At 32.4% G+C, this 20512-nt stretch overlaps 4 protein-coding genes across 4 annotated transcripts; all 4 read left to right on the top strand.

Annotated features, from left to right (window-relative positions):
- Positions 1–1278: 1278 nt before the first annotated feature.
- On the top strand, positions 1279–2352 carry LOC147808048 (uncharacterized). The gene has a single exon (XM_087166840.1). The coding sequence runs from the start codon at positions 1279–1281 to the stop codon at positions 2350–2352; it is 1074 nt and encodes a 357-aa protein (XP_087022966.1).
- Positions 2353–3149: 797 nt separating this feature from the next.
- On the top strand, positions 3150–4889 carry LOC147808049 (uncharacterized). Its single transcript, XM_087166841.1, has one exon. It carries the CDS (start codon positions 3150–3152, stop codon positions 4887–4889), a length of 1740 nt encoding a protein of 579 aa, XP_087022967.1.
- Positions 4890–11507: 6618 nt separating this feature from the next.
- On the top strand, positions 11508–13892 carry LOC147808050 (uncharacterized). Its single transcript, XM_087166842.1, has one exon. It carries the CDS (start codon positions 11508–11510, stop codon positions 13890–13892), a length of 2385 nt encoding a protein of 794 aa, XP_087022968.1.
- A 23-nt stretch (positions 13893–13915) lies between these two features.
- LOC147808051 (uncharacterized) lies at positions 13916–16690 on the top strand. Its single transcript, XM_087166844.1, has one exon. It carries the CDS (start codon positions 13916–13918, stop codon positions 16688–16690), a length of 2775 nt encoding a protein of 924 aa, XP_087022970.1.
- Positions 16691–20512: the final 3822 nt, after the last annotated feature.

Below are 20512 nucleotides of genomic sequence, written 5' to 3' on the forward strand. Positions count from 1 at the left end.
CATTTTAATATTTAATGTATTTAATTAATTTTTTTTGTGTAAGGTGTGCACCAAATATATCTCAGAGATTAAAATCAGTTTTTACTTTTTGAGCTGAAAGGGGATTTCAAGAAATTTCAGCTCAAAAAAACTTTTTGTGTTGAGATTTAAATATATCTAACTAATAAAGACACAAAAGACTACAACACAAAAAATACCAGTAAAAAGTAGAGCCACCCTGTCTTCATACGTAAATTCCATTGTACCTTATTTTACATTAAATTTCATACCTTATTTTTGCAATAATATTTATTTAATTATAGTGAATATAAAAATGGATTTTGTGATTTAAAGTAATGGCACCCTGATTTACGGCGCTTTTCTTCCGTAATTCGATCCGTAATTTTTTAGTTTATTTGTAAAAACGTTGTATTCGTGATTGAATGAAAGATTTTTTGAATCTTTCATTCAACCACGAATACAACGTTTGCTTTATATTTTCAAAATTATACGCGCTTTATATTTTCAAAATACGCGCTTTAAAATTTAAAAAAATTTCTTAGAACTTTTGGTTTTAAATGAATTTCTAAGTTACAAGATTTAATATTTATTGTTGTTTTAACAAATTTTTCATTTGAAATTCAATTTTGAATTTCTTAACTCAATGCGAAAACAGCGGCTTTCTTTTTACAGCAATAAGATAAAAAAAATATAAACGGACCAAATATGTTTCGAAGGTGATAATCCGTTTTTTTAATTCTTTAATAAAAATACTTCCTGCATGATTTTTTGTTGTTGATTAATTTACGACTACATTATTATTTTAAATTTTCAGACTATGTATACTGCAAAATTTTTCTTTTGTAAGAGGTTAGATTATTTCGTATAAGCTTTAATGAAAAAGAAAATTAACCTGTAGAAATTCTTCTTAAAATTCTATGGAAAATACTTTCATACTTTTTCGTTTAGTCAAAATACCTTCAGTATCAAAAGAATTTAAATATGGCGTTTGGCTTACAAAATTTTAATAAAGTCTTGATGTTGTGAAGTTAAAGCTTGTTTTTATTAATTGTTTGGTAAAAAAATTTCATGATCAAAATGAAAAGGTTTCAATTTCATGGAAAAAGCACACTCGCAAGATGTTAATTAACTGTGAGTTTCCTCTTTCCTAATTATTAACTATCGGTTTTCTTATTCTTTCAAATCTATTCTATTATATTATATTTATGGGCTGCAATGTAGATCCACCTCCTCGTGGTGCAGCCTTGGTAACTCTAAGTGATCTACAACTTTGGCATAATGTGTCTCCCTCGTCGTGCTTCCTCCCTGCGTGTGCTGCAGTGGAATGCAGGCGGATTCTCTTACGCCAAGCAATCTGAGATAATGCGATGCTTACAAGATTTAGATATTGATGTTTTCACTATAATGGAAGCAAATATTACCCAAGAAAAGCTTCCGTTTTTCACATTTAAAGGGTATTCCCTACACTTGCTTCCCAAATCTAGACAGGTTGCAAGTGGCATTTTAACTGGGGTAAGGGACAGTTTGCTGTCAAGATTCAAAATTATTAATGACATGACCCACAATGTGGATAAAAGTGAGGTTGTATCTGTGGAAGTGTGGAAACACAATGTCCATTTCAAAATTTTTGCTATATACAATCCTCCGGGCAATAAACCAAGTTTCACGTTCTTTAATAACTTAACAAAAACCATCTTCGTCGGAGACTTCAATGCTAATTCTCCGAAATGGGGTTACCAGGATATAAACGACTCTGGCAAGGAAATTGAAGATCTTCTGTGCTCATCTACACTGGACCTGATCTTTGACCCCAAAGACCCTTACACATTTCTCCACTACAATGGAAAAAAATATAATCCAGATCTTCTACTAGCTTCGGCGGATATATCCTCCAATACTAAAAGAAAAGTGCTTGAGGACCCTGGTTCGGGACATCAACAAGTCATAGCTGAGGTTTCTTTCCTGGTACCAAATCAGGGTCCAACTACTTCAAAAACATCATGGAACTTTAGAAAAGCCAATTGGATGAAATTCAAAGAACTGACAGATAAAGCACTTGATCCCAAAGCAATTGATTGGGATACAAAAATCGACCACATAAATAAATTCATTACAGATAAGATTATCCAATGCGCTAGACAATCTATCCCAAGAGGTAAATGCAAAGGCTACAAATGTTTCTGGTCAGAAGAGATCAAGTCTATGAAGGACAAGAGAAACAGATTTCGAAAAAAAGCTGATATTACTGAACGTCCTTCGGATGTCCAGGCATGGCGAAAACAAGCAGCATCCTTCAAAAAGGCCGTTCTCAAGAGAAACGAACAACATTTAACAACTTCATCTCCAAGCTGAATTTCCAAAGAGATGGAAAGAGAGTCTATAAGTTCCTCTCAAGCATCAAGAATGGGACACCTAATTCCACAAAGAAACCATTCGAAGACAATGGGGAGACTTTTACATCTTACAACAAGATAGCCAACGCATTTGTTCAGCATTTCTCTGCTGCACAGCGTAAATCTAGCTTCTGTAGAAACCAAACAAGGCTTATGAATAAAGGTATAAAGGATTTAAGCAACTCAAACTTAAATTCAGAGTCCTTTAATCCCCACCTAATTTTCTCTGCTGGCATTACTTTCGATGAACTCCTCACTGCAATTAGCAGATTAAAGACCAAAAAATCCCCAGGTGAAGACGCGATATTTGCCGAATTTCTACTTAACTTGGGGACTCAGGCAACGCATACCATTCTAAAATTTTTAATTTAGTGTGGGATATAGGTAGCGTCCCCTCAATATGGCGCAAATCAATCATCATCCCTATACACAAAAAGGGCAAAGATAAAGGTAACCTAAAAGGATACAGGCCAATCTCATTAACGAGTACGCTAGCCAAAACCATGGATAAAATAATTGCAAAAAGACTGACATGGTTCACGGAAACATACAACATCATAGCCGAAGAACAGGCAGGATTTAGACAGTACAGATCACCTAACCAACTTGTCACCCTCCTTAGCCAATATATAAAGGATGCTCTTGATAAAAAAACATGTACTCACTGCTGTTTTCGTGGACCTAAGATCCGCTTACGATTTGGTTTGTAGGGAAAACCTTCTACTGAAACTTGCCAAAATAGGTGTTCAATCAAAAATGTTCAACTGGTTTCGAAGTTTTCTCAGCCAAAGAATCTGTAAGGTTCGCTATGAAAACTGCTTTTCCCGTTGCAAGATACTCAAGACAGGTCTTCCCCAGGGAGCTGTTACCAGCTGCTTACTGTTCAACATCTACATAAATGACCTTATTGTCGACCTTCAGAAAATTAATGGTATCAAATGCCTTCTCTACGCAGATGACTTAGTCATCTGGACCGAAACTCCCAAAAACAGTGTTGAGAGACAATCAGAACTAGCCCTTAATCAGGCTTTAAAGGAATTAAACAAATGGTGCCACATCAATAACATGGAAGTCAACCTGGAAAAGACATGTTACCAGACATTCTCCTTGACACATCAGCCTATCAAACTAAAACTATTGTATGAGGACGTTCCCGTTTTATATACAGACTCTTCTTCATACTTAGGTGTTGTATTCGACCGAAAACTGACGTGGACAGAGCACGTGACCAAAGTTTTGGAGAGAGCCACCTCGAGACTTTCCCTAATGAAAAGAATAGCCGGATCAAAATGGGGCTGCTGTAGAAATACCCTCGACACGACATATAAATCATATATACTCCCCCTCATGACTTATTGCTGCGAGCCGCTGGCGGCGACCAGCAAGAAAGTCCTTGAATCGCTGGAAAGATTCCACAATCAGGCCCTTCGACTTATAACAGGGGCCGTTAAAACAACTCCGATTGATGCACTCCTATTATCTACCCACCACATGAACATCAAGACTAGTATAGAAGAGAGGGCAGTTATTTTGTGGGAAAAAATTTTAAGACTACCAGACTGCCTCTCCCTATGGAGCACCCCACTGACAAATATCGGTCGAACTTTGAAGAACCAGAACGGTTTCCTCCAAAGAGTCGTTGAAATAAAAGACCAACTAAATATTACTTGGAAAACAGAAGACCTTATTAGATCGCAGTGCCCTATCGAAAAAGAGAGATACTCACTAAGTTTAAACCTGTGTCAAGATGTTTCCAAGAGAGACACAAATGATCAAGTCTTAAAATCTATCGCCCTGGAGACTTTGCACTTACTGTACCCAGAGAACGAATGGCTACATATATTCACAGACGGTTCAAGATTGGCTGCAGGAGCCGGAGTTTCCTGCAACCTTTTTTCATTTTACACCCCGATTGGTTCGTCTAGAACAGCCTTCGATGCAGAAGTATCGGCAATAAGCGTAGCTTTGTCACAACTACAGAATCACCTTGAGAAATTTAATAACGTAGTCATCCTCTCTGACTCCAAAGCCGCACTCCAAGCTATTGCTTCCTCCAAAGCCCCCGCATCTGCCGACATTCTACATTGTCGTCAAGCTCTTCACAGGCTTGACCAACACAACAAAAATGTCGCCATGCAATGGGTACCAGCGCACTGTGGACTTCCAGGTAACGAAACTGCAGATTTCTTGGCCAAAAAAGCCGCCAAGATTCTACAAGTATCTCTTAAGCCAGTTCCTTTCCACACCGCGAAAAGGCTAATAAAAATCTCTCTGCGAACAACATTTGAAGCAAAACTCCAAGAAGCAAATGAAAATAAGGACTGGTTGAAGGAATTAAAGATATTCCGTCATGGCCAAGAGAAAAATCTGTGGCCCTTTTTCGCCTCGCCACTGGCCATGACTGTTTATCAAAACACCTATATAAAATTAAAATCTTTTCAAGCCCCCTTTGTCCATTATGTAACCAACAAGAAGAAATGGACGCTAACCATCTAAGACATTGCCCTGCACTTCCTCCTGGGCCCTTGTGGGAACGATATTGGCGCGCGAGATGCATTATTACAGACCTATAGACTCTTTATTTTTGTAGCTCTTGTTTCCGTTTTTTGTTCTTTCTTTATATTGTTCTTGGCTACAAATTTATCTTTCATGTCTGCCATTGGAAATAAAAAAAATATTATATTTATTAAATGCATTAAAATTCTTAGTTCATAATTTGGCATTTCTTTTTAATTCCTTGTTTCTCTCTGGTAAACACAGTTTACTTTTTGTTTTGTTCCTGACTCTATGTAATACTTCTACAGGTTTACAGTAGAAGCAAGCAAAGAAAACAATTAACCATGGAAAAATTCCGTTATAATGACGATTCATAACAATAGACGGTATTCGCTCGATAGCGAACTTATCAAAATAAGGAAATATACACCGAAGAGCCATTACATTATGACTACCCTGCTAATAACATGTAGGACCACCTTTAGCCCTCAAAACTGCTAGCACTCGCCTTGGCATTGATTCCACAAGGTGCTGATAGGTAGTCTGAGGTATCTGATACCAAGTGCTCCCCAACTGGTCCTGCAATTCCCTCACATTGCGAGGGGGCAGCGTGACAGCACGAATTTGGTTTTCCAAGTAGGACCACAAATGCTCTATTGGATTAAGGTCAGGTGAATTTGGGAGCCAAGACATGACTTGAAAGTCACTGGAATGTTCCTCGACGATTCGACCTTTACGACATGGTGCATTATCCTGTTGGTAAACACCATCCCTTGCAGGAAAAGCTGTTGCCATGAATGGGTAAACCTGGTCTGCAACTATGTTCAAGTAGCTTACAGACGTCAGGGATTGTTCTATGAGGATTATGGGTCCTAATGTGCCCCATGAAAACAATATTCCTGGTCGAAAAACCATGCAAACCTGGGCGGGAACCATGAAAACCATTGTTATAGATGGAGGGTAGTCATAATGTAATGGCTTTTCGGTGTACATATTAATGTTAAAATAGTAATAAAAAAGACTTGAGTTCATTGCTGTGCAAAAGCTTTTAATGCTATGGATAACACTAGATGTTTGTTTCAATAGTTGCTGTTAAGAAGGCAAATAAGAAAGTATGATAGATAGGTGGTCAACAAAAGAAGCATTCTTTTAAGTGATGGCCAGAATCCTTCGTTTGAAAAGAGGAAATAAAATGAATTGTGGTAGTCCACATATGTTTGCCCCATAAACATTTTCATTATTTCATAACCAGCATTAAACAGGTGATCCAATTTTTGGGTTTACGACTTCTAATGCTCAACTCCGTAGCCTTGTAATTTTGAACCCAATCCAGAAGAAAAGGGAACTCCTGGATCCAATAATGGGAGAAATTTGCCTTCATGGAGAACTTTTTGATGGAATTAACCCGCATCTGCGTTACATAGAGAGAAAAACCACGAAAACCTCCTACGGTTATCCAGACGTTAAGGGCACCCATGATCCGTCTGCCACCGCGGATATTTCAAGCCAGCACTGCTGTCGGTGCAAGCCGAAAGTGGAATTCGTATCTACCAGCCATTGCTGGAATTTGAACCTGGTTCACCTCATTGGAAGGCGAGTGCTCTATCTCCTGAGCTATTACGGCATGCCCTATAAACATAAGGTATGTTTGTTTCATAAACATGATAAATAAGATTCTAAGAGGGAGATAAGTTAAAATGTTGTTTCTGAATTGATACTACTGTGAGAAGAAAGTATTGCCAGAACTATCAGAATATGGCAACATTTGTGTTTCTGGCTTTATGAGAACACCAAACACCAAGGTATATTTTTACCGAAGGGCTTTAGTAATGATTTTGGTAAAATTAACAATAAAATAAGGTTTAATAATATGTGATAAAATTTGGTAAACGTGATAAAATTTAGTAATTTTGTCATGATACCATAGAGTATGACATAAAAATCATTTATTTGGCTAAACTTGCACTTTAGTTTTGTATTTTTTGTTAAATGGGTGACAGTAAACATTATATTTCGAAAACTAAAATTTTCTCAAACTGTTACCTTATGAACGGAAAAATTATCAAATGAATGGCTTTAATACCGTATATTTTTTCATTATCAAAAAAACGTTATTTATTTATTTATTTAAATTTCTTTTATTCTTTTTATCAGAATTATTATTATTACCATGCAGTTAGGCAATTTCACCAGAATTTCTTCGTGTAAAAATCAATCAAAAGGGTCTTCCATTTTGATATTCTTCGTATAATATTTCTCGCTTTAACAATAGAAAAATGTATTTTTTATAAACAAGTTGTAATCGGTGCGGACTGTTAATAATTTTTAATTCGTTCCGAATTTATAAATTTTGTATTTTTAACATTTCGATTCTGACGTTGACCTGAAAATGTATGGTAAGAAGTTGTACGTCAAAATATGCTGCTGCATCGAGCATTACAGCATTGTTTAAATATTGATCGCAAAATGATAATCAAAAAATTTTAGAATTACTATAAATTTTTTTAGAGGAAGGGTTCATAAAATTCATTTCATGGAATAGTTGACCTTGAAACTAATTCGTTTAATTAATACTTTACATGAAAAATTTTAGGTAGTTATAGAAAACGGAGAAATTTTTTTTATAGTAAAATTATAGTACTGAATGGCAATTACAGTTCTGATATAAAAACCTCGCAATTCTGGCTAATAAAACCAAACTATACACGTCATGCAATAATATACAAAACATATTTTTCTTAATATTTAAAAACCAAATTATTATCTTGTTTATTCCTTTTCTTAATAAATAAAAATCATTAAAATAATTGCCAATCTTTTTATGCCCCAACCTTGAACTAAGTGCAGAATAAAATTTATTTTCAGAGATTCCCTCTACAGCTGCCGTATATGGGTACACTTGCATTTTTGATTTCTTGATGGACGGAGGTTTCCTATGGGGTTTGCCCATGTAGACACACCCTCGGTTCCAATTACAAAATGTATTATTTAGTAATTCATAGGTTTATTAAAAGTGCTGATTAATTTTTGTTTCGATGGAGATCCTTTTTTCCAAAAATAAAAGATATTTATTATTTAACATATTTGATTCTTCTTTAGAGCAGTTTATGATATTTAATGTATTATTGCCTGCCAATACTTCAGTTGGAACAATTGGAAATACATCATCAACATTTTCAAACAACAAATCTTCTTCATAATACGGTTTTTAAAACATTCCACCTGGTAATTTTTTAGTTCCTATAGCAAAAATTATTTTTATTATATGAACTGAATTATAGTTCTATACAAAGACATAGTTCTTAGTGTCAAATATTTCGTAAAAAATATAAAACTGAACGGTAAATTCAATTGAATAAATGGATTTTATGCCGTGCTTTAAGGTGTCATGAAAAATTATCAAAAATATGTGGTAATTTTTCATATCATATGTATTATAATACGAGATAAAATTTTGTGCAATATAAATTGCCAAGTTTTATCTTACATTGTAAAACCATATTTAATAGTTAATTTTCCGAAATCATTACCAAAGTCTTCCATAAAGATTACTGAGCTATTTGTTTTCTCATAGAACCAGAAAATGGTAACTTTTATTATATTCAGGTAGTTTTAACCATACATTTTTTTCAGAGTAAATTAACCGAAATAAAATTTCAAGATTTCTAGATTTTTAAATAAAAACACATTGATGTAATTATAAATAGCGAGTGTTTTGTTATGATTTTATGATAACATTGCATCATTACGTTTAAAATATGCCGGACAGGCGTACCACGAAAAAAAAAGCGATAGTAATTCAGAAACACCATGTCAGTTCATTTAGAGATTATTTTTTAATCTTTATTCAGCATTTATATTTAAAGTTTTATAATATGTATTCACATATGGCAGTACTTTTACTTGTACTTCGTTACGTTTTAAATTTAGTACTTTTACTTGTACTTTCGTTACTTTTTTAGAAAAAAGTTACTTTTTTCTAAAACTCGGTTTAGCTTTCTAAAAAAAAAAAAATTAAAAAAAAAAAATTATTACATTTAAAAAAGAAGGCTTATGTTTTTTTAATTTATAAAACTAATGTGCAATATATATGCATTCACAGCTAACATCGTGTTTAAATATCTTGACCTCCCGTGGAGCGCTTATTCAGCGTGGCTAAGCACGTTCTGAGAAATTCTCGCAACAGACTCAGTGACACCACTTTCGAAATGCAATTATTTTGCAAAATGAATAAAAATATTAATTAGCAAGTTATTCTCATTCATTTTCGAGTTTTATGCATTTATTTAATAAATTTTAAATAAAAAATGTTGGATTTTGTTATTAAGTTTTTCAATTTTCTTTTTTAACTCACTAATAATACATTTTTGTCTTAATACACTTTTTACTAAATACATTTTTACCTAGTACATTTTTTATTAAAATTATGTTTATGCCCGACCTTGTCAAACAAACGCCCAGCCAAATCTCTGCTATTGAAAGCTATTATAATTACTATTTTAACGCTTGAAAACTCGAAGGTATTAATTTAGCCGCTGATACTAAAATTCGTTTACAAATTTTAATTATTCCGTTAGGCAGAAATGTTTGGAAAATGATTTTCTGGCATGACTTCAGCATTAGCCATTGTTATAAATAAAACTGTAGACTGTTCTGTTTCAACTTATACTGCACATTCAATTATTTTTTACCAGCTCAAAGTTCACAAAGCTATCTGAAACCCCGTGTTTGCTTTGTTTATGTTTGTGCTTTTAAAATCATGGTAAATCAATGGTAATTTAAATAAATAAAAATAATAAACTAAAAATTAAAATCAACAGATAAAATTTCTTTTTCGTGCAAATCCATAAAAAGTTTGATATTAAAATTATATTTGATTTTAAAATTTTATTATACGATTATATTATAATATTCTTTCGAATTTAAAAATAAATTAATGTCCATAATTTTCAAAATTGAAAATAATTAAATAAATAACAACAATTTTACAAAAACATTAAATAGCATAAGAATATTATTCAATAAAATTTAGGTTACTTTGAATTTTCGATTTCCTAGAAATGTACTTTTAAATCGTTACTTTTTTTGTTTAGCACTTGTACTTTTACTTGTACTTTTTACTCGTTACTTTTTAAAATAAGAACTTTTTACTTTTTACTCGTTACTTCTTTTAAAAATACTTGCACTTTTACTCGTTACTTTTTAGAAGTAACGTTGCCATGATAATATGAGATTTTATAATATGTATTTTATTTCTAAATTGATTTTTTGTGAACTATTTGACCAATTTTGTCCGATCACGCTTCATTATTAAAATATTAAAAATAAAAATAAAATAAAAAACATATTATTAAATAAAAATAATATTTAAGAAAAAAACGTATTATTCATCAATAATATGTTTATTAAATTAAAAAAAAAAACATACTATTCATCAATCTCTCATTAAAAAATTTTATAATTTGTGTTCGATATTTTCAGTTTGATATCTTTAAGTCTAAGAAACGCATTTCTTATAACGCAAATTAAATTAAATTTATTAAAGAATTTATTTTCAAATTTTAATGCACAAACTGTGATAATAAAGTTGTTCATAAATAAAATCTCTGACATAACAAGCTGATGCACTTTTAAAGGGACATTGAATGAAAAATAATCTTTAGCTAATTATTGCATAAATTTTAAACTTTTTTTAAATAGTTAATCAGAGAAAATGTATTAGTATTAATTAACCATCAACATAACATGGATAATAGTTTTAACAAAACTGTCAAAATAATGGTGTCTCAGCTCCCTTGTGTTTGTAGGATAATAATTACGAGGCATAGTTTTAAAATGCCAGAACAAAATTGCGAAGGGATACATATTTTTTATTGTTTCGCTAACATGCAAACTATTCAAACGTTGGTTGTTAATAAGTATTTTTCAGATTATGAAGTTAATTATCGAAAGCATTTTGTAGCTTTAGTTCTAATGGGATCTTAAAAGAAAAATAATTAATATAGCTGTTCGAATGGCAGAAATACATGTAACCGAAACTTCAGGAAACGAGTTGTAATTAAAGTAAATAAATTGAGCTTGTTTCTATAGAGTAGATTATGATTAATAATAAAATATGTTTTCCTGATAGATCAATGAAAACTTTACTCAACGCTATTATTAGTTTTTTAGTAATGAAACAAGTATTTTGATAGTAAAAGGAAAATAAATTAAGTTATTTTACAGGTAACTATTAAAACAATTAAAAAATAGAACGAGTAAGAAAAGAGTGGGAAAATATTATATATATATTTCTCTTACACGGCGACAAAAAAAAGCCTCATTACAACTGTTCGGTCTTCAGCAAAGCGCCATCTGTAGCAATTGTTGTGAACTGCTCAGTTTCTCTTGAACTCTTGTTTTGAGCCAGTCGTGGCTTCCATTGTAATAGTGCAATGATTTTGGTTATTTACAATTGTTAAAATAAAGTATTGTTTGTTGAAATTTTAGTATTTAATGAACCAGCGCACTGTGTACAATCGTGTACATAATAAAGTGATCCTAGTGGAACCGGAGAAATCGTACTTTCGAACTTTCGGTTTGTTGTGGAATGCGTAGTTTCATTTCGCTTTCTTCATAATGAGCAGTAGTAGTGAAGAAGACAAAAAATCAGAAAAGACTGTGCTTAGTCGCAGAAAGGGTTATTTGAAAGGTCGAATAACCAAATTAGAGACATTTGTTCGTGAGAAAGCCGAAACAGCTGGACTATTATTGCTTCAATGCAAATTAGAAAACGTTTTGGACACTTGTGATAAACTAGAGAAATTGAAATTGGATTATAATGCCACCCTCGATGAAAAAGATTTGCCCAATTTTGAAGCTGAAATGGACAATTTAGAAGAGTCTATAGAACATATAAAGGTAAGCTTGCAAACCTTTATATTTAAGTTTCAACATAGTGAAGTGAGAGGCAATGATTCTATTGTAACTAAAGTGAATTTGAAGTTACCAGATATTAATTTGCCTACATTTAATGGACAAGTTGAGCATTGGTCAAGCTTTAAACAACAATTCGATAGTTTAATATCTAATAATTCTTCATTGTCTGATTTACAAAAGTTGATTTATTTGAGATCATCGCTTAAGGGCGATGCTAAATATATAGAAACTAGTGAAGATTCATTTGAATCTTTAATGAAAGTTTTAATTGATAGATATGAGAATAAGCGTATTGTGGTTAATAGTTATATTTCTAATATTTTAAACTTAGAAAAGTTATCGTATGATTCTTTTAAAGACATAAGAAATCTTATTGATGTGTTAAACCGTAATTTAAGAGGTTTAAAACTTTTGAAATTAGAAAGTAGCGATTTATGTTATCAATTGCTAATGAATATTATTCTACAAAAAGTAGATAAAAATACACGTAAGGAATTCGAAATGTCTCTAACAACTTCTGATTTACCCGAATGGGATAAGTTTTTGGACTTTCTTCATAAAAGAGCTCAGTTATTAGAGAATTTACAAGGTGTACAGCCAAATAAATCGAAACTTCATCCCGTAAATAAAAGTAAATCTTTTATTCTAAAATCTAGTTTGAAATGTTTGTTGTGTAAAAAACCGCATGAACTGCATAATTGTCCATTATTTTTAGATCTTTCCTTTTTAAAAAGGTTTGAAGAAGTTAAAAAATTAAGGCTTTGCATTAATTGTTTTGGTAATAATCATAAACTTTCCAATTGTTTTTCGAAAGTTAGTTGTAAAATTTGTAACTGTAAACATCACGATTTACTTCATAGAGATAATTCTCGCCCGCTTGAAACTATTAAATCAAGTTCAGATATGCCAAAACAAACCCCCTCCCTAGCGCCAAATGTATTGAGTAATATTTCTGAAGCCGGTGAAATTGCTGACTCAGAGAAATCGAAAGAGAGTAGCGTCTCCCACGCATTCTCAACTCGTAGTCTAAATAGTAATAAATTAGTTCTTCTATCTACTGCCTTAATTAACATCTGGAGTCCGCTTAAAAATAAATATGTTTTAATAAGAGCATTGTTGGACAATGGCAGTCAGTCGAATTATTTAAATTCTGATACTTGTTTTGATTTGGGGTTGAAGCGAGAAAAAATAAACATTTCTGTTAGTGGATTGGGAGAGAATAAAATGAATGTTAAGTGGAAGGCGACTTCTTTGATTTGTAATATGGATTTATCTTTTTCTTCGCAAGTTGAATTGTTAATAGTTCCTAGAATTACGGGCTTGATTCCATCGACTCCCATTAAAATTAGTGAGCATTTAATTCCTGATCGTGCATTATTAGCTGATCCAAATTTTGAGATACCGAGTAAAATAAACATGATTATAGGAGCTGAGCTCTTTTATGATATTTTAAAGGAAGGAAAAACCAGAGTTTCTCCTAATTTGTTATTCCAAAATTCTGCTTTTGGTTTGATAGCAACGGGTAAGGTTCATGAGAACAATTTAAATTCCTTTTGCGGTTTAACACATACCTCTGAAAATATTGAAGATTCTCTTCAGAAATTTTGGGAAATCGAAAGTGTTTCGTCAGATATGCTTACTGGTGAGGAGGAATATTGTGAAAATCATTTTTTACAAACTCATTATCGCAACGAATGTGGTAGATATGTGGTTCAAATGCCACTCAAAAAGGATCCCCAATGTTTAGGTGATTCAAAGAAACTAGCTTTAAAGAGATTGAATAATATATATAGAAAGTTAGACTCTAATCCTGAACTTTGTAACTTATATAAAGACTTTATGCTTGAATATCAAAATTCAGGACACATGCAACTAGTTGACACCGATATTAATGTAAACTCTAGTTATTATATTCCCCATCTTGGCGTACATCGCCCTGACAAAACTACCACAAAATTGCGTGTCGTTTTGATGCTAGTGCGCAAACATCGAGTGGTGAATCACTTAACTCTATACAAATTAAGGGGGGCGTGCTTCAGGATGATTTATTTTCAATTATGTGTAGATTTAGGAAACATCCTGTAGCCTTTACGGCTGATATTAGAGGTATGTTTCGCACTGTCTTAATTGATGAAAATCAACGAGACTTACAAAGAATATTGTGGAAATTGAATAAAGATGATGAAGCTAAAATTTACAAGCTCTGTACTGTTACCTATGGTACTACCTCTGCTCCATTTTTGGCAACGCGTGTCTTAAGACAAATTTCGATTGATGAAGGGAAGGATTTTCCCATTGCAGCTCGTGTCGTCCAAAATGATTGTTATATGGACGATGTAGTCTCGGGGGCTAATGATATTTCTTCTGCCTTAGAGTTAAAAAATCAGTTAATAAACCTTCTTCATCGGGGTGGCATGGATTTACACAAATGGTCATCTAATGAACAGTCCTTGTTAGAAAACTTACCGTATGAAGACCAGGAGTACCATTTCGATATTAAAAACAACGTTAAGACTCTCGGTGTGATATGGAACCCAAATGCAGACTTGTTTGAATTTTCAATTTCAGATAGCACTAATCTGACGAACTGTACTAAAAGAACTGTTTTATCGTGCATTTCAAGACTGTTTGATCCATTAGGCCTCTTGGGGCCGGTGATAGTGAAGGCCAAAATTTTTATGCAAAAGCTCTGGCTACAAAAACTGGACTGGGACCAGGCACTGCCAGACTGCAAAGTTAAGGAGTGGGAGAAGTATGCTTCCTCTCTTCTCTGTGTGAAAGACATTAAAATAGACCGCTGTGTAACGAATGGAACTGTTTCCTCCTTTGAAATCCATGGCTTCTGCGATGCTTCGCAAGATGCATACGGTGCAGCGATTTATTTACGATGTAAGAATGAATTGAATCAAGTGACTATTAACTTACTGTGCAGCAAGTCACGCATAGCGCCGATAAAAAAGTTGACGATTCCTCGTTTAGAATTATTGGCGGCTGAACTAATGTCCAAACTTCTACAGAAACTGTTAAAAGCTCTTCAAATGGATATACAAAGTGTCTACTTGTGGTCGGATTCAACCATAACTTTGGCGTGGATACGAACTGATCCATGTTTGTTGAAAACTTTCGTATCGAATAGAGTGTCCAAGATTCGAGAAATCACTAGATTATTTAAATGGGGACATGTGCCTTCCGAAAGCAACCCTGCTGACCTTATTTCGCGTGGTGTTACTGCAGACAAAATCTCAAACTCTGAACTTTGGTGGAATGGCCCTTCCTTTCTAAAGACTGAGGACTATAAGCAATTCGAACATTCTCCTTCTTCCAGCGATGAATATATGGTTGAACTCAAGAAAAATTCTGACCTTAATTTTACTGTCTTTGAGAAAAACACTTTTATAATTGATTTTTTGAACAAAAGCAATTGTTATATGAAACTAATCAGAATCTTAAGTTTTATTTTCAGGTTTGTAAGAAATGCTAAAAACTCAGCAAAGAAAACTACGGGACCGATTTCGAGGGATGAGTTAAAATTATCCGAATTGTTTTTGATTAGAGAAGTACAGAGGGATGAATTTTCTTCTGATATTGCAGATATTCAGAAAGGTGCAATTTCTTCTAAGAGTAAGATTAAATCACTTAACGCCTTTTTAGATGCAGATGGAATATTGAGGGTGGGTGGTCGTTTGGCCCACTCGCAGGTAAGTTTCGATGCTAAGTTTCCCATTGTTTTGCCTGCGGGTCATAAGCTTACATATTTAATTATGTTGTATTTCCATTTAAAAGATTTGCATCTTGGTCCCCAGGCATTACTTAATTCTGTTCGCCAAAGGTTTTGGCCAATTCACGGAAGAAATCTTGCCAGAAAAATAGTGCACGAGTGTGTTACTTGTTTTAAATTTAGACCTGTAGCTATTGATCAATTAATGGGTAACCTTCCATCTTATCGATTAAATCCGGAGTTCACCTTTAATAAATCAGGCTTAGATTTCTGCGGACCGTTTCTTGTCAAGCAAAAAAATCAAAGAAAAGTAAGTCTGCAAAAAATGTATGTAGCAGTCTTTGTGTGCCTTTGCACTCGGGCAGTACATTTGGAAATTGTCTCGGACTTAACAACTGAGGCCTTGATTGCCACATTAAAAAAGTTTTTTGCAAGAAGGGGGAAATGTTCTATGTTAATGAGTGATAATGCGAGTAATTTTTGTGGAGCTCGGAACGAGTTAAAACGGTTATATAGTTTAGCTCAATCCCCGGAACCAGAATTAATTGATTATCTGTTAACAGAAGAGGTTACTTGGAAATTTATACCGCAACAGGCCCCCCATTTCGGGGGTATTTGGGAAGCAGCAGTGAAATCCTTTAAAACCCACTTTAAAAAGACAGTTGGTATTTCAAAACTAACCCTTGAGGAATTTTTGACCCTTGTTACGCAGATAGAGGGAATTTTAAACTCTAGACCAATTACCCCATTATCTACAAATGCAAATGATATGAACGCTCTGACGCCAGGTCATTTTTTAATAGGGCGTCCAATAACTGCCCCCATAGAACCCGAAATCACTCAAATTCCAGATAACAGATTGTCTAGATGGGAAAGAGTTACAAAATTGACTCAAAATATTTGGAAAAGGTGGCAAAGAGATTACTTGTCTAATTTACACGAACGAACTAAGTGGCAATTTTCGAAGGATAATGTTACCCCTGGTACAATGGTTCTAGTTAGGGAAGATAATCTTCCAGTATGTCATTGGATAATTGGTAGAGTTGAAGAAACTATAGCTGGCAAAGATAAAAAGGTACGGGTTGTTTTAGTGCGAACTCCTAAAGGTTTATTTAAAAGACCAATTCATAAATTAAGTATTTTACCTATTGAGGACAACAAGTAGTTTGGTATTAATTGTAACCTCATTGAATTAATTTTAGTTTATAATTGTATTGTATCATTGTATTTTAATAATTTCCTTTAAATTTGGAATTGTGCATTCATTTAATATTGGAACAAATATTTTTCTACAGTCCATAATTTTATTCTATTAATTGAAATCAAATATTTCTAATAATTTTATTGTGATTCTTATAGTTTCAATGTATATTAGTTATTGTTGAAATATGTTAAATATTTCAAGGGGCCGGCATGTTCGGTCTTCAGCAAAGCGCCATCTGTAGCAATTGTTGTGAACTGCTCAGTTTCTCTTGAACTCTTGTTTTGAGCCAGTCGTGGCTTCCATTGTAATAGTGCAATGATTTTGGTTATTTACAATTGTTAAAATAAAGTATTGTTTGTTGAAATTTTAGTATTTAATGAACCAGCGCACTGTGTACAATCGTGTACAACAACTCCCCGAATGGCAACGCTGGAAAATCGACCATTGATTGCCGCTAAAAATGTCACATGCCAAATCTAGCTGAGATGGCTCAACATATAGCGCTTTTAAAAACGGAAACTGAAATAACCAGAGAGAGCATAAGCTAGGCAGAAGTGAGTAGTCCTTGTCGATAGATCTCTATTTTAGTATTATGTCGAAAGCGCTTTTTTTTTTACGAATTTATATATTACGAATTTATTTAACGATTTTTGATTTATATCACGAATTTATTTGTTTTACTAGGACTTATTTGTATATGCAGGTTTTTCCAGTGCAATTCACTTATTTCAATTTTTAATAAACTTAATTACAGCCAAAATTTTAACCTTTTTAAAGAGATATCAGTTTTAGAAATTTTATGTTAAGATTTTATTCTATAGCACATTTCCAATAGGTTTAGTGAATTACATGTCATTTATTTGAATTTAAATTTATTTTAATGACTTAGTATGTATTAAAAAGATGTATTTTTTTCTTAAAAAAAAGTTGTTATATGGATTTGAATGATTAATTTGAATTCTTAGAATTTTGTGCATTTGCAATGTACCTAAGTTAGTAGCAAGCGAAGTGAGCTTGGTTTGCGAAGCAAACCATATAAGATTGCGTAGCAATTTTCGGAGGTTGGCGAGCGTTAGCAATCAGGGGGCGCAGCCCCACTAGTATATTTTTAAAACAAAATTAGTTATATCTCAGATTCCTTATACTACGTTAAAAAATACATTTTCTATACTTTCATCATGATATTTTTGAAATTATTTCGATTAGGTTGTTCACCTAATCCAATTTAAAAGTAACTTTAAAATTTTAATACATTATTCCTTAAGTTTTATATAAAAAAAATTTTAATAACATGTATAAGAAGAAATTCTTTAAACTACTGTATAGAAATGTCATTGTCAAATTAATAAATTTATGAATATTTTGGGAAAGTATTATTTCCCTAATAGTAATTGATCTCAAGAGATGCAGGTGCATAGCGATATTATTACAATTAGATGTTAATATCTTTACACCCGCAATTGCTTTATACATGAAATTTCTTTATTTTATTTGCAATACACAGTTTTTCTACTTTTTTATTTGCTTTTATAGAGTAGATTATGATTCTTTATAAATGACCTGTTCTAGATAAATTTGAAAAAAAGGAATAAAAGGAGGTCTGAGGAGCTTTTATGCTTCATAATGAGAACGCGTCTCCTCATTCGGGTCAAAATGAAATATATAAGAGAATGAAAGCCTTCTTGTTGGAAGAAGAGATCGAAATCTTAATCCATCCTCCCTATTCACCTGATCTGCCTCCCTGCATTTTTTTTATATCTTTATCATAGAAGCGAAAAATGAAATGGGTGGGACTCGTTTTTCCAGAGTTGATTAAGCTGCTCAAGCTTACGTAAATCAAGTTATAGTGATTTCTAAAGAATGGTCCACAGCTTTTAACAATTATGTTTTTAAGGGATAATAATTGTTGTAGAGGCTGAGGATATATACTTCAAAAAACTAAAAGAAAAAATGAAAATGAAATTACCTAATGTTTGTATCCTGTTAATAAACATTGTTTAAAATTAATTTACCTAAGATGTCAACCTAATTTCGTTTAAAAGGAATTTGAAGAATCAAATAAACAATTCATTAAATTTTTTTAATTGTTTTCTTTAGATAAATTTGTTATATCAGTTTACTTTTTAAGAAATTTTTGCGAAATAACGCGAATTATTATACATTGAAACATCCTTAAAACTATATTTTATTTACTTAAGAAATTGGCTTATGCTAGGTGTTTCATAATAGATGCCCTTGATATGTTGTTTTTAAATTCCTTTTCAAACATGAATTCAAAGCGTGTTTATATCAGCAGCTTCAAAAAATACTCAAGCGTGGAAAAGAGAAAAAAAATGTCAAATGTCATGAATGAGATGGACAGACGATAGAGCAAAACAACTAAACTTGTTTGATGAACAGTTAAAACTTGATGTTTCTTGAAATCAGTCTTTCAAATCTCCTCTGTTTCCTTCAATATTGAGATAGGATATATTGGACTTGCTTTTATTGATATATTGTACACCCACCTTTTCACTTTGCTGATTTCAATAGCGTTTTATTTTTATTTTTTTAAAGCTTAAGTAATTTGCAATCCCTAATACAAGTATTTTTTGTTTTTATTTTTCACTAGAATTAGAAAAAATGTATTTTAATGGCAGTAATTATAGAACACTCTGCATACACAATTTCTGTACTTATTATAAGATGGGCAATTTCCTTAATTTATACGCAACAGTCTGTAACTGCCTTAGATATTATGAGACTGCTGTCTTTCATGCTAGCTGAATACTCGTTATTTAAGGGGGTAAAGATTTACACAATCAATAAATTAGTATTAATCAACACTGCAAAATTATGAACAAAATTAAAAAACATAGGCTGACCACAAATCTGAAATAGAAGTAGAGAAAGCGCGCTGTTATATTTCCCTATCATTCTTTATCCTAAACATCAGAATCTCCTCTGTCACGTGCTTCCTCTTTTTCGACGTTTTTGGCGAAGAAAGAACGGCATCGTGCGATAGTTGAGATGCATTCTCTTTTCATGCAGATTTGTGTTTTGTACTTACAAAGGCAATAAAGGAAAGTAAAAAGCTTCAGTATAGCGTTAAGATTAGCGGAACAGTAAAATATTATATCATTCTGCGACAAAACCTTGCTAGACTAAAAATAATTTCAAAATTCCATTTTTTTAATATGTATAATCTGTACAATATTGTTTACATTTTTACGAAAGAAAAAAAAACATGAATTTTTGAATGATTATGAAAATTGTAAAAATTTAAATTTTGATAAAACTTATAATTTTCTGAAACATTTGAAGTTACTTTGTAGCAGCCTTGTGTTATTATTTTTCTTTTGATTTATCGATATTGAAGTATATTAAAATATTAAACCGTATAAAAATCGTGTTAAAACTTTTATCTAACATAGATTTTACAACAGTACGCATCTTGTAAAATCATACATATTTTTTTCAAGTATTTGGAATTTTTTGAAAACATTTACAAGAAATAATTTTCAATATGTCAAAGAGTTGAAAATAAAGATTAGGAATAAAAAAACAGCTACATCACCTTAACTTAAAATAATAATAATAATAATAGTAATAATAATAATAATGATAAGAATAATAATAATGATAATAATGCGCTTCTCTCTTTTAAACTTTCCAATTTTATTTTAACTTCACACCTGCAATGATTAACCAGCTTTAATAGTACTCTTAGCTATCTTAATTAAAAAAAGAAATGGCAGTTAAGAAAAAGCAAACGATTTCAATTTAAAAAGATCGGACGATTTC

The sequence above is a fragment of the Parasteatoda tepidariorum genome, chromosome 6, assembly GCF_982258835.1.
Source record: "Parasteatoda tepidariorum strain Cologne lab strain chromosome 6, Ptep-v5.0, whole genome shotgun sequence".
Classification (NCBI taxonomy): Eukaryota; Metazoa; Arthropoda; class Arachnida; order Araneae; family Theridiidae; genus Parasteatoda; species Parasteatoda tepidariorum.

Coding starts and splice junctions, on each gene's coding strand:
- LOC147808048 (XM_087166840.1), top strand. CDS start 1,279: ATGTGTCTCCCTCGTCGTGCTTCCTCCCTGCGTGTGCTGCAGTGGAAT.
- LOC147808049 (XM_087166841.1), top strand. CDS start 3,150: ATGTTCAACTGGTTTCGAAGTTTTCTCAGCCAAAGAATCTGTAAGGTT.
- LOC147808050 (XM_087166842.1), top strand. CDS start 11,508: ATGAGCAGTAGTAGTGAAGAAGACAAAAAATCAGAAAAGACTGTGCTT.
- LOC147808051 (XM_087166844.1), top strand. CDS start 13,916: ATGTTTCGCACTGTCTTAATTGATGAAAATCAACGAGACTTACAAAGA.